At 32.4% G+C, this 15,039-nt stretch overlaps 1 protein-coding gene across 1 annotated transcript; it reads left to right on the top strand.

Annotated features, from left to right (window-relative positions):
- Positions 1–4,247: 4,247 nt before the first annotated feature.
- Positions 4,248–14,026, top strand: LOC106776415 (chaperone protein dnaJ 13). The gene is made up of 13 exons (XM_014663868.2): positions 4,248–4,623; positions 4,700–4,986; positions 5,372–5,569; positions 5,662–5,776; positions 6,791–6,877; positions 7,061–7,149; positions 8,498–8,582; positions 9,779–9,832; positions 10,353–10,433; positions 11,433–11,510; positions 12,303–12,542; positions 13,379–13,486; positions 13,574–14,026. Exons 1-13 carry the CDS (start codon positions 4,480–4,482, stop codon positions 13,628–13,630), a joined length of 1,623 nt encoding a protein of 540 aa, XP_014519354.1. The 5' UTR covers positions 4,248–4,479; the 3' UTR covers positions 13,631–14,026.
- Positions 14,027–15,039: the final 1,013 nt, after the last annotated feature.

The following is a 15,039-nucleotide window of genomic DNA, read 5'->3' as shown; positions in this document are numbered from 1 at the left end:
AAGAAAGATAACTTCAATCACATGAATCTGGTCAAGGGCAAAGATGGAAATGAATTATTCAAATCTGCTCCAACTGGATGACGTCAAAATGTTGGTTTTTTTTTAAAAAAAAATTTGCCCAATAGAAAACTGACACGTGGCGTTGTTAAAGTAGTGTCAAAATGAGAGTGTCAAAATCTCGGCTTCCTACAAAAATCACGAATACGGACGAATAACTTGCCAATAATGCATCTCTGAACTCTGTTATCCGGGAAGGCGTCCTCCAGAGAAGATTTACTTTTTATCAAAACGTTTTCTTGTTTTATTTTTAATTATAAAATTGCCTCTAAAAGAAAAAACTCCATTAAAGCAAACAGTGTCAGTGTTACTGAGATCCAAAACACAAAACAAACAACAAAAATGCCAGAATCAAACTGATAGAACCAACCAAACCATATCATATATATCACAGAACACATATAATTCTGCACGATGATTATTGCGACTCGTGCTAATAACATTTAATAATCCAACCTACAAGAAAAAAGAGAAACAGAAACGATTAATTAGAAACAAGAAAGTCATCAAAGAGTGAGCGACAAGAGAGTGTTGAAGGTGTCCTCGTTGAGTTGTTCTTCCTGTGTTGTCGGAGAAGTGTCGTCGTCGTTGTTGTTAAGTATTTGGAACATTAATCGGAAAGCTCGCCCCAGCCTTGTGCCGTGAGCAAAGTTTGTTTCTCTGTTGAAGAAAATCCGAGCCATTCTGAAGAAGAAGAACCTGGTTGAATAAACAGCTTCATCTGAGAACAGGCGCAGAGCCAGAAAGAGTTTGAGCGCCAGAGGACAAACGGTCCAAGCCACCACAGGGCCTATACTGTGTCGGGAAACTATCAAGTAGAACTTGGCCACAGCCACCATGTGCAACCCCATTGTTCATTCACCCTCGCATTTGGGCAAAACCTGGTTTTTTCAATCAGACATATTTTTCGATGTCCCTTCGCATAGCTATGTTATTTTCGTATACAGCTATGCTTTTCTGTGGGGGAAAACAAACTAGTGTGTGTATATACAACTCTGAAGGTGGGTGCGTATTAACAAGATTCAGTACAATGTGTTTATTGATTTGTACGTTATTGTTTACCAAGTTGTTATATAATAATTATGGAAAGAAAATAAATTAAAATAATTCTTTCAACTTTTTCATTACAATATAATAAATCAGATTGTTTTAAAAAAATCAAATATAGTTTTTTGCTAGTAAAACATAATGTTGTAATAAATCTTTTCAATTTTTATAATAATTATTTTAAAATGTACCTGGTAATATTTTCTAATTGATTAACAATGGAAAATAAATTATTTTTAAACTCTTACTTTATACTATGATTAAAGAGAAATTGTTTGATGTAAAAAAATTAAAATAAAACAGGAATGCATAATAATGATTTTTACCATTGCTGCAAATTAATGCGTAGTACATAAGTGAATGCTAGGCTAAACGAATTGTAATCTTTAATAATAGAATTTTCAGCAATCAATTTAACTGTAATTATTTTTATCACAATGCTTATTGGAATCCAATTAAAAACTAAAGTTAGCTCAATTGATAATCTTGGATATATATATATTAAGCTTTTGGATTGTAGGAGCGTAATGGAGCATATTATATGATTAACTCAAAAATTTATTCATAGTGTGTGAATGAAAGTTGTTTGAGTGATGAAGGTATATAAATAAATTTATACAATTTTTTTATTTTATTTAAAACTTTTACTCAATTTAGAATTACTTTACAAAACTATTCTATGAAAATCTTTACTATTATCATGAAGTTTTATTCATCCATTATGATAAATCATCAATACTCTATTTTTTATACAATTATTGATGTAAAATAATATTGTTATATAATTTGTTCATAAACATGAAATTTGTTAATTTTCAAATAAAATCGTATTACACATTATAATTAATTTTGTATTTTAATTTAAATGATATTAAAAAATTTATCAATTATTTGTTATCAGATAAAAAAATATTAAGAAATAAAAATAACAAATACAAGTCAAAAACAGCTTCTCATTTAATTTGTAAAATAAAACTATATAATTATAACCTGGCCTTGTACAATTTAGGAGGAATGGTCTATTGTTTCTATATTGCATTAATTCATTAACTTCAATGATCCATTTTACATAACATGAAATGTCAGTGGTGTATACTATACAGTATACGCTGTCCATACAAAATAACATACGAGGTTTCATGTATAAAAAAGTATATTAAAGGTGTGTTGTGAAGGAGATTTGATCCTAGTGGGTCACTGAAGAAATTTCCTCGAACTTTCGTGGAGGCGAGTGAGGACGAAATTTTGTTGTTTTGTTGTTACAGATAACATCGTGCCAAAGTACTGATCGCGAATGCATCTGAATATCGTTTTTTCCCCCTAAATATAAAAGCCATATATTTATTTATAAAAGTTAATTTAGTTACTATTTCAATGTTTAATATTATTTTAATTCAGGAATCTTCAAAATCATATTATTTTAATTATTTTTTTTCTCTAAATATTTGTAGCTTTAAACTATACATTTTATTTTATTTTATTCTTTTATCAGAATTTAAAATTATTTTATTTCTCTAAAACTCGCAACAATTTATTTTTATATTTTACCAAGTGATATATATAATCAATTAAGATCATTATATTAATTTGTTTTTAAAGACAGATAATTAAAATGTATTGATATAAACGAATTTTAATTTAATGTCTAAGTTTAGAAACTAAAATTTTATTTAACTTTAAATTTTTTGAAGTACCAAATATACAGGTTAGTTATTATAACATAGTTTGGTCTTTTCCGTGACCATAATTTTTTTTGTTTATATATTATTCAACTTTATTGACCGATGACCATTTTACAATTTATTAGTGGTTTTACATAATTTTACATTTTATACGTACATTGATGATTTTTTTTTCTTCAAGATTTTTTTTTAATTATGGATTTTGTTTTCTTGTTATTGTAAGGACAACTCTTGACACATTTATGCATTACAAAATATTAACAACATTTATCAAATTTTCAATTTTACATTACTAACAAATTACAAACATCCCACGTGAACGTATCATCTAGTCATTAACACTACATTTAACATAGGTCAAAATTTGTGTAGCCATATTAAATTTAGATTTTGACTTTTCTAATATTTTAGAATTCTAAATTTGTTATCATGCTTATTGAAACTACTAAATCAACATGTAGTTAACCCTAACTTACCAAATTTAAATCATTACACTAAAGTTATTTTATCAACAATTATAATGAGGAAATATCATTACATAAGAATGTTTGTAAAAGAATTTAGACCATATATAAAATATCACTCGAAGATTATAAATAAATTAAAATAAAGAGGCTAGTTACTCATAAAAAAAACTATTTCAATAACTTAAAAAAACTTTTCCTAAGACCAACCTCCAACATGCATGAGAAAAAAAAATGATAAAAAGAAAAAGGATCATAACTCCAAATTGAAATTACATTTTTATTTATCAAACATTCGAAAATAGGATGAGCCTTTTAAAATAGGTTAGCATATTAGTATTTGTTAGTTAATTATGTAATGTTCTTTTGATTAAATGAACATTAACTAGAAAAAAATGTTATTATTGTTTTGGTTCAATAAATAACAGAGATAATTTAAATACATATTTTTTTTATATTGTAATGTCATTTTTAATCAACAACTAATTATCACAATATTATAATTAAAATAAATTTTTATTCCAATATTTAAGTACAACTACAGAAAAAAAAAGGGTTAAATATGTTTTTCGTCTCCCAACTATTGACTGTTTTTGTGTTTAGTCCCTCTTTCAAACTATAGTACAATTTAGTCCTTCAACTTTAGAAAACTCTGGTTTTAGTCCTTTTTACCAAATTTTTTTAACTTTATTTGCTGTTTCAAACGTATTTCTCAGTTAACATTGAAACAAAAATTTGTCAAACAGTGTAAACAATCCAAATACTATAATGTAACATGCTTGAAACAGCAAATAAAGTTTAAAAATTTGGTAAAAAAGACTAAAACCATAGTTTTCTAAAGTTGAAGGACTAAACTGTACTATAGTTTGAAAGAGGACTAAACACAAAAACGGTGGGGACGAAAAACTTATTTAAAAAAAAAAAAAAAATAAGGAAATACTGAATGGAAGGTCACTCATGGTCTATTTATTTGTTTTAACTTGTTGATAAAGGAAGAGAATTGAGGGGTGACCTCGCGAAGACTAGTTAATAGTAACACCTTAAAGGGGATTCTGCTATTCCACTGCATCAACGGTTAGCGATTGATGGATTTGGACCGTTTGTGACGTAAGCCAAAAACCCTTAAACGCTAAACCCTTTCATTTCCAAACTCAGTGAGTCAGTTCGTTCGATTCTCTGCAAAACCCTAGCCTCTAGGGGTTCCAAAATCCCCCCTACGAGGCACCGCAATGGCGGAGCAGAACGAATCACAAGACAACAGAGAACTCTACGCACTTCTCAACTTGTCTCCGGATGCTTCCGATGAAGAAATCCGCAGAGCGTATCGTCAATGGGCGCAAGCGTATCACCCCGATAAGTACCAAGCTCCTCACGTAAGCCTTCTTCTCTGTCCCGTGCTAATTCCTTTTCGTCTGTACTTTCTTCACTCGTTTTGTTCTCTTCTATTAGATGAAGGATATTGCCACGGAGAACTTTCAGCGCATATGTGAAGCGTACGAGATTCTATCAGATCCACAAAAGAGACAAATATATGATATCTATGGAATGGAAGGTTTGACTTCTGGTTTGGAGCTTGGTCCAACGCTCAATGGAGCTGAAGTGATCAAGGCAGAGCTAGAGAGATTAAAGAGGATGAAGGAAAGGGAAAAATTGGTGGCGCATTTTCTACCTTCTGGTGCAATTATAGCCAATATGTCTTTGCCGCGCTATTTAGATGGTGATGGCCTCCTCGTAGGGTACTCATCTGTTCATCATAGTTTCCCCTCCTTTTTTTTTTTTTTTATATAAATCTGAATGTGGACGCTGAACAACTCTAGTGCTAACAGTTCATTATGGAAAATGAGATGCTTATTGTATTTTTTAATCGTATATTGCTAATGCCTAAAACAAAATGCCTTGATATAGAAATGGCTTGAAAAATGCTGAGACTCAATGTAAGCAATGGTAGACAGAAAGTGGAGCGTTCTGAAGGACATTACACCTTAGTTTCTTGATTTTATATACAAGCCTTTCCTGAGTCCCGACAATTAAATATTAGTTTCATAATGCATTTTGTATGTTTGGTTACTCTTTGTTTTTTTTATCTGATTGCTTGTCTTTTATTACATTTATGAGCATCAGAATGGCTATGACAAGTCAAATCCAGTCTCACTTATCCAAGCGCAATGCTTTTACAATTGGTGGTAATTTAGCAGTGAACGGAGGTGAAGGCGGTGGAGCTGCGAATGCTCTATTTAGGCATCAACTTTCAAAAGATTCGTCAGTAGAGTTTGTGGCTTCAGTTGGTTTGCGTGCACTAATTGGCGTGCAAACAACTCGGTTGGTAATTTGCATTCTGTAGATCAATTTGAATTGCGCTGCTTTACCCATTTTAGTGACCCTTTATATGTTTCACGCGATTCATATTCCAGTAATTTGTCATCACACTCAACAGCAACAATGGGCGTAGCAATGTCTTTGAGAGATGGTTCATTGAATCTTTCAAATTTGTGGACCCGCCAATTGTCAGAAACAGCAAGTGGACATGTATGATACTCTGTAGTCTCTACCTCAAACTCTTTTCTCTTCAATGGCACGGTAGCTAGTGCACATGGATGCAAACGTGACAGGGAGCTGAGATATATGGTTGTACATAACACGGTGTCAACAGCTACTCAAGTATTAGATTAAGATTTGTATAGCGTTTACTTTCAAAATCAAATACTTTTTAACTAGAATTCAGATTTGTTGATATCAGGAGAGTCAGTAAGTGTCATGCATTCTTTTGGAAATGCAAGACTATACTGTACACATAACCAATTTATCATCATTTGATTTTTCAAAACCCAAGGAACGGAGGAATGATCTGTGTGTTATTGGTGGGGACACTTTTTTTTTTTTTTTAATTTTTTCTATGGATTCATAAAGCAGTTATTTCTTTGATACTTCTAGATATCCAAATCTGTAGTATACTGTTGTGGTAAAACTTAGCGTTAATTGCATTCCTTCCTAGCCCGCCTTAAATGTGGTCTGTCTCTTTGGTGTTTGCCTTAATTGCAATCTCAAGGGTGGTGTTTTATTTCTACATCAACTAGAAATATAGTTTAAATACAGGTTATGATCAATCTTGACCTTTTAAACTGGTTTTGTGAGATAAAGTTAGATCCTAAGACTAATTTCTAAGATGGTATTAGTTTCTATTTTAGATTCATTGTTGGGTCTACCAGCATCTACCTCACGTCAGGTTGTTAGTTCTGAGAGTCTGCAGGAAAGTAGCCTTAAATGTGATTACCCTAACGTGCTTTATCTGTGGCCGCTTTAGGAATTTCCTTAATTGCAACTTCAAGGGGGGTGGTTTAATCCTACATAAACTATATGTATGACTTAAATAGATCTTATAAAATTTGGGAAATGACACTTTACAAGTCAATTTTGTTTGGTTAAGTTTGATTTAAGACCAATTTATAAGACCATTTTACAGCACTGAATTGGTGATTTTTTTTTTTTGTTTTTTGGAAAATCTTCTATATTTGATCATCTTTCTTATCATCTGTGTTATAGATAGAGCTTAATTTGGGACAACAATCATCTATAGCTGTTGGGTGGCAAAAGAAAGATGAGAGAAGGTCTGCCTCTGGAGAATTAAAGGTACTTCTATCTTACCTTAATTTCCCGCTTTCACAATCCATTGTTCTATACCCAAAAATCAGAAAAAAGTTGACAGGTCTTGCCCTTCAATCTTTAAACAGTGCCTTGGATATTGGCAATTTTTATAGGACTATTATATCCATCTTTTCCCATTCTGAATTAACTCTTTCTCAACTCTTTTAGTTTGGCACAGGTTTGTTTGAAGCATCAGTTCATTGTACACATCGTTTTTCTCGTAAATCTCTTGGTTGCATTGCGGGAAGAGTTGGGAGGTAGGTATACAAAATCTTATTACATGTAAATTTAGTCAGGGTGTTATTTTCCTGCTTCTGGTTTTGATTTTGGTTACTAAATGCTCACATTTTCATATGATATTGGCGGGGAAATGTTTCTGTAGTTGTATCTCAATTTAATATTTGATTATGCACACATTGTGCAGATTCAAATCCTGACTCAGAACCCAACACTTTGTATCAATATTTCCTTTGCTTCTGTACTGTCTTGATGAGCATCTTCTAAAAGGATGAAATTATTGCTAATACTTACTATGAATTGTTTGAGAGTTTAGTTTAGCTTCATAGCTTATATATTAAATTAACGAACCAACTTGTGTATCGCATAACATTCCTTTTCTCTTCTGAATTACTGCTGTATTATATCCTTTCTTGCTCGAGTATAAATTTTACTGATTGGATGCAGAGAATTCCTAGTTTAGTTATATTTAAGATGGGACTAGAACTTGTAAACCTTTGTTGTGGACTCATTTCTGCGTGCCACTGCTAAACGAGAATTGGGTTCTTTTAAATTCTTACTCTAGTGTGTAATTTACACCGACCGTTTTGGTTTTAGGATTATATATTATAGTTGTAGTATGTTGTGACTGATTGTATCATCTTTTAAGGCGTTTGAAACTAGGAAAGGGTAGAGGAAGACCACAAACACATTAGAAGAAGCCATAAAATTGATCGAAATCTAAAATTGTGCGTTGATTTATTTATTTATTTTGTTTAATAATAGATCTCAATGGTGTTGGTTGATCCATCATTGCAATCCCACAGTCCTTGTACGGAAAATGCTTGGTTGTTCAATAGATTTTTGTATTGTGTTTTGTTCAAAATTGATTTGGAAGTTAGTTCAGATTTCTGAATACATGCTTGTTTAAGTCCCCTTTAGCTCTGGATAACAAATGAAGTTTCTCGGTGCTACAGTGATCACATATGTTTTATTGTTTTACGTGTTTGGGATCTATTTTCTTGTCTGGCAATGGCATCACACACATGCATGCTCAGAGAATTTTTTGTCGTGATTAGAAATGAATTGTTAGAACTAAGTGTACACCTGTTACAGTTGGTTTTTTGAAGCAAGGGAGTATTATGGATGTACTATTGGTTCCACAATTTCTTTATGTGAAATTGAATTAATATTCCTTTGTTATGTAAAAAAGGGGAGTAGAAACTCTTATAATGCTAATTTTAACTTAACCTATATTATTTTATGACTACTAATGCTGATTATGCATAATCACCGGAATAATTATCACCTATATATTCAGTTACCCATTGATAGTCAATGTCTTAATTTGTTTGCGAGGTATTGAAATTAAGCCATTTGTTCTTATAGTTCTTCCCTCGAGATTGAAGTTGGTGGTGGTAGGAAGTTATCCAAGTTCAGCTCAGTACGGTGGTTGTATGTAATAGGAATTCAGGTAATATAGTTATCAATTTTTTGTTGTTACTCAACTTGTTTATATCTTGGATCTTTTATTTTCCCCGTGATTAATATTTTGGGCTAGGCATTAGGATGAAAACTTGTTTTAATTACTACCGTATAAAATTAATTTTCTTCTTGACAACCAATTATTCCAAAAGTTTGAACTTTTAGGCGAAAGGTAAGTGAACTTTTTTTTTTTTGTGTTTTTATGGCTTATATACCTTCAAAACGTACCTTTCTGCAACATTCTCTTGGTTTGAAGCGTGGATTCAACTCTAACTAGCCTGTGCTTACTTTCAAGTTTTTTCTCTTTACCATAAACCAACTAAACCAAACAATAGTATCATCATAAAGCAACTATCCCAAAACTTTTAAACTGTTAGGTGAAAGTACGGGAATGACCTCATCATAGTAGTTGTCAATAATAGAGGATCCCGGTCATCTACAAACACTATAGCAAAGAGTGAACAGTGTGCTGATACCTAATTCGATGTCTAAGTGGATTTATGTTACAGAATGTATAGTATTAATATTAATATATTAATATATTTATATATAGATATACTGAAAAATAATTAAAAAATTCCTAAAATTAAAATCATATTCGTAATTGATGATTAGAACATCAAGCTTCATAACCAAAGCAGCAAACACATCAATTTATCAATTAAAACAAAGAAAAACAATCATGCAAATTTAGTGTCAGTCTTTCACCAGCTTCAAGGTTGTAAAAGATGTAATATAGTAGTTTGCAAAAGATGTGCAGTTACCCCCCAAAAGAACGTAAATAGTGAAGTAAACATTTTGAACATAATATAATGTTTAAAAAGGTTCTAATTCGAACAATTCAAAGACGGCGCAAATTTTGAAGGAAATCATGCTTTAGTTCATTTAGTAATAAACCAACCAACCAAACAACTTCACATTAAAATTGGGCATTAATGCATGGACTGATTTGAGTTGGTATTGGGATATGTAACAATTGTACCTATTAAGTACAGGTGTTATTTTGGAATGCCAAAGTACCATAAAATTTATTTTTGGATAAAATATATGGATCCTTCCGAAAATTTACTTTCCTTCGTAATTTTTCCTTGTACCTGAGGTTTAATGTTTTGTGAATCCTCCTCTGTCCCACTTTGTCATTATCTGTTGTATAAGGTGGCTTATATTATTTTGTAACCTTTTCAGGGTATTTCCTGGAAATTTGAACTCTATCGTGGGGGTCAGAAGATAATTCTTCCAGTAAGCTCTTAGTTCTTTACATGTTTAGCTTTATATACTAAGTAAATTTCAGACTTTGACCCATATTTAGATATACTTTGTATTAAGTAGTTTGTACTTGCCTTCTTAGACTTAGTAAGTCACAAGCTTGCGCAATATTACTTCAGATGGTTTTAGAGAATTAAGTTATCTTAGAAAGCTGACAAGTAAATGCAATAATTTTTCTAAAATGAAGCGACGAACTGAACCAAACATTCACATACTCTGTTCCTTTGGGCAACATGCACAACCCTTTTTATTAACATAAGTTTATCTTTAAAAAGTCTTGTATTTTTTATATTGATCGTATTACTTGGCTTTGAGCTGGACTTTTGTTTTATTTTAGATTTTAAACGCCTCTAATCCTTGGTATGGGATCGATCTGAGCAACATGTTCTTGATCAGTAACTTTAGATAATATATCTTTTGTTAAAAACAAGTTTCATTGCAATTTAAAATAGTTTGTTTGACTTCTTTGTAACATATGGGCTTTTACTTTCAGATTTTGCTGACAAGGCATCTTAACCCTGTGTTTGCTGCTGGAGCATTTTTCATTCCTGCATCTCTTTACTTTGGTCTAAAGGTGAATTCTATCTAACTTCACATCTATCAAAGTGCTTCCTGCCATTTATTTTTATGAAGACTCCTCACCTTTAACCATAAATATCTGCACACAATTTTTTGTTAGTATGCCAATGAAGAGGAAAAAATTTCGTGGTTACATGCTTTCCTCTCAATCTGAATTATTCTAACTCCTTTGAATTCCTTAGTTTCCCCCTGTGCCATGACTTCAAATAAAGCCATCATTATATGGTGTAAGGTCATATGTACAAAACTATAAATAAAATAATGTACAAAATCAGCTTCATCAATGGATATGAGCTAGTTGTAGTAGTGAGGTGTTATCACAAGTAGTTGATGGTAGCCATAGCACTGAGCCAAAAATCGCCGGTGTACAAATAGTGGGTGGGATGGTGGACTGTGGTGGAAGCCATGGTGGACAAAATAATAATATATGTGCATAAAAAGTCAGAGCAGGAAACAGCAAACATGAATTAAAAACATCAGGACCATAGACTAAATCGAAGAAAACATTCAAAGTCTCGAATTTGATTTCTGGTTCTTGGCATTGTTCTTTTGCTGAAAGAGAATTGGGAACATCGTTATTGTATATACTTTAATAGAAAAAAAAGTTCTGAAAGTGTCAAAAAACAGATAACTAAATACAACTATTGTAAAAAAATAGATAAATTCTTTAATTTTGAAATAAAGCACAAACATTGAACAAATGAAGAGCAACTACTTTCACTTTCCAACTTCCAAAAAAAAAAAAAATTAGTCCTTAAAAAAGTGTAACGATCAAGCCATCTCTGCCCTCATTAAAATTGTTTAATTTGACACTTCAAAGGAGTGTTTGACATGTGTCATACACATACATGAATATAATTTTTGTTTTATTGAACCAGAAAAACTATGGAAATAATATTTATCATTCAGATAAATGTAACAGTTGTTTGATTTATTAAACAGTTTGGTGATATTTCCTTCATCTTTTGTAGTAATATTTGTGATGTGTTTGCAGAAGTTTCTTATTAAACCTTATTACCTTAGAAGGAGTAAGCAGAAGGGTCTGGAGGAGGAGAAGGAAAGTTCTGCTCAGGTACGGGTGATCAATGTGCTTAAAACAGACATTGACTTCTATTATTACTGCAAATCTTTGTTTCTTACTTGCAACTGTTACACTCCTCATGTCAAACATTGTATAATTTATTTACCGTGTGATAAGAATGATCACATGTTCTCTTTCCAGATCCGCTTCTTGTCAATGTACGATACTTTTGTGTGTCTGTATGAGGGCTCCTCAACCCACTCTCACTCTAATAATCTATGCTGCACCCAAGGGTTGAACTTGAAACGTCCCATTGTGATGTCTGAAGATTAGTTTGTTTAACCATTGATTGTGGAGAATCCTTTATGATTTTTAACAATTTGATGTGGATTCCTAGATGGTTGCAACTTGCAATTATCATCCTTTTGACATTGTTATGTAAGATATACTTGTAACTTGAACATAAAATGCCTAGAATCACTGCATTTCTCTATTATCCCATGCTTGCCATGTGACTGGGATCCAATATAGTGGTTCTGTTTAATATCCAAGTGTGATCCAACTCGTTTTTTTCATTTATTTCATAGTTCATATCCAAATATGTCACACTAGTACAAAATACCTGTGGAGTTAGGATTCTATTTCACCATGTGCCTTCTTGTAGTTCTCAGTAGTTATTTTCAAATATCATATTCACAATCTTCTTCATTTCCTCATGTGAAATGTCCATACGTAATAAAGTCTTAATTCATAGAATGAGATTTTGTCTTTGGAGGTACATGTCAACATTTCTAATGAAGTCTGTTGAATATCTTCGTTAATCATCTCTCCTCCCCTATGCAGGTTAAGGAAGCAAGGACTGCAGCAGAGAAAGCTCAGAAATTACAACAAAATGTGGCTAATAGGAAAAGAAACAAGCAATTAGAAACAGGTGGACTGGTTATTACGAGAGCTCTATATGGAAATCAAATAGTTTTGAGCAACTTAAAGTCATCAAGTGAAACAAGTTTTGAATCAACTTCTGATGTCATTGATGTTACGATACCTCTGAATTTTCTTGTTAATGATTCTGGTCAACTCAAGGTACGCTTCCTTTTCTTGGTGCAAGTTCTCACAAAATTATTATAGTTAGCTTGCGAGGTCTAACAAATTTTTGTCTCTGCCAACTTATCCATCTTAATATAAATTTGCAGTAAATATGGGATAAGGATAAGATAGATACAGAAAGCATATTTGGTCGAACAGTACTAGAAATTAAGTGATAGGGTGATATGTTTCTCTTTAATACTTAACCAAAAATCTGAACCTTGAGTTTTACATTAAAGAGTCTCAGGTTTCAAGGATAACTGGTCCTTAAACTGTCAAGGTAATCTCTCTAACTACACTAACCATCCGCTTTACTAACCTGACTTCCAAGTAATCATCGCTCTTTACATCTCATTGATTCCTTTGTCTTCTCAATTGACATAATGGACACATTGTTATGATTATATTTGTATGAAAATAACTCTGGAATCTTGGACGATTAATCAACAGTGTACCCTTCCCTCTTAGTCAATGGAAGCTGCAGAAACCTAGTTGTGGAAGGTCAAGCGAGGGAGAACTTCAGTCAAAACTTAATCCCATAAATTCAATTTACAAGCAAGCTGAAAGAAGCAACCGATTTATGTGTTTAATGTTCAATATTGATTTAGCCATCACTGAATAAGAAATTTCCTTTTTTTTTTAATTAAAAAAATTGTGCAATTATACTGTGACTCGAGAACAGTCTTACATAGCTGAAGTTTTCATAAATTAATATCGCACAGTTGAAGACAGTGGCTTCACCAAAATAAGTCTTTTCAGATAAATGCACGGTTTACTTATCGAGAATGTTTCCTTTTATAATTAGATGATGAATGTCCTATTTGTTGATGCAGCTTCATGAAGGTGTGAAAAAATCAGGCATTATGGGTTTTTGTGATCCATGTCCAGGAAGACCTAAAGAGTTGTATGTGGAGTACGTTTATGCTGGCAATCAATTCAAGGTATTACAAGTTGGTTGTTACGAATCAAAATTGTTATAAACCTTTCGCATCTGGTTGATCCAAGGGCTAATTCAAAATTTGAAACAGGTCTGGATTGGTGATTTTGAAGAATTACAAATCCCTAAGGGCAGCCACAGGATATAAAGGGTTATCATTAACACATCAATATTCCATTGTAACTTTTTTTGCAGTTTTGCCTGTTTTACATGTTTCAGGTCTAGAATATTATACTGTCAGATGGAAATAGAAGAGGTACCTTTTACAATTTTTGGGCCAGTGGTACCGTCGATTATTTTTTAAATCTTTTCCTTTTCTCATAATTACTACCCCCAAAATGTATGAAATAAGGACAACTTGGGAGTGCGTTGCACTATTAACTCTGCTGCTGGTGGATACCAATTTTGGTTGGTTTGTCATAATCCTTTTATTGTTGATTCGTTGCCCATTCACATAAAGCTTCTATCAGTGCAAAGGCTGTAATAATACACTTTATATGGCAATGACATATGGAAACAAAATTAGGAGTTTGTATGATGATAATACAATCAAGTTGTCATTATAGTAATAATACACTTTATATGGGAACAAAATTTAGCGCCGAAACAATTTTGTTTGCTTGTACCAGCCAAGGCGCTAATTATCTGTGATGGCTGTTTCATGCAACTTCCAATTGACTACGATTAATTAAAGATTTAATATTCTATCTAATATAAAAAAATGAAGTTTGGCTGTAGTTATTGCAATTAAAAGAATGAGAATGTTTAACAAAATTGGTAATAACGAGTTTTTACGCGTACTTGTATTTGAAATGTCAAACAAGCTAACTTGTGTACTTGTATTTGAAATGTCAAATAAGCTAACTTTAAGCTTGAGTTTATTTAATAAATTGGACGTGTTTTCATGTTTTTTTCCTGTTAGATGGTGCATTATCACTGTAGTATAATTAGGGTGTGGAAAATGTAATATTTTAAGTAGAGCAGTCAAAATGGGTTAAAATCCGCGAGCCAACCCGGTCCGTCACGGGTTCGGACCGGGTTGGGTTTGAAAAATACAACCCATTTATGTGCGGGTCAGATTTCAACCCGGTTCATTTAGATCCGGCTCATGTGGGTTGAACCCGTAGTGAGTCGGGTTGGCCCACCAACCCACCTACCTAATTTTATTTTTTTAATTTATTATTTTATTTATGAAACTCTAAAAATTAAAATATAATCTTCACTCATTATGTATACCAAAAAAATAACCTTTACTCTCACAAATCATTCTTACGGTACTTCTTTCATTTGACGATGCTCTCACCCTCACTTAGAAGTAGAGCTGTCAATTAGGCCCTCTAATAGGCCCTGGCCCTAACCCATGTGGGTTGGGGCCAAAAAAGCCCCTAGGGCCAAAAAAGACCTTTATTAAAAAAGCCCCCAGGGCTAAAAAGCCCCAAAACCCTGTGGGTTAGGGCCAGCCCATGGACTTTCTTTTTTACAAAAAAAAATTAAATATCCAAAAATAAATTGAATTTTTACAAAGAAAAGGAACATTTATGTTAAGTGTTATAACTT

This window comes from Vigna radiata, chromosome 11 (genome assembly GCF_000741045.1).
Source record: "Vigna radiata var. radiata cultivar VC1973A chromosome 11, Vradiata_ver6, whole genome shotgun sequence".
In the NCBI taxonomy this organism is placed as follows: domain Eukaryota; kingdom Viridiplantae; phylum Streptophyta; class Magnoliopsida; order Fabales; family Fabaceae; genus Vigna; species Vigna radiata.
This window is presented reverse-complemented; position numbering and strand designations above follow the sequence as displayed.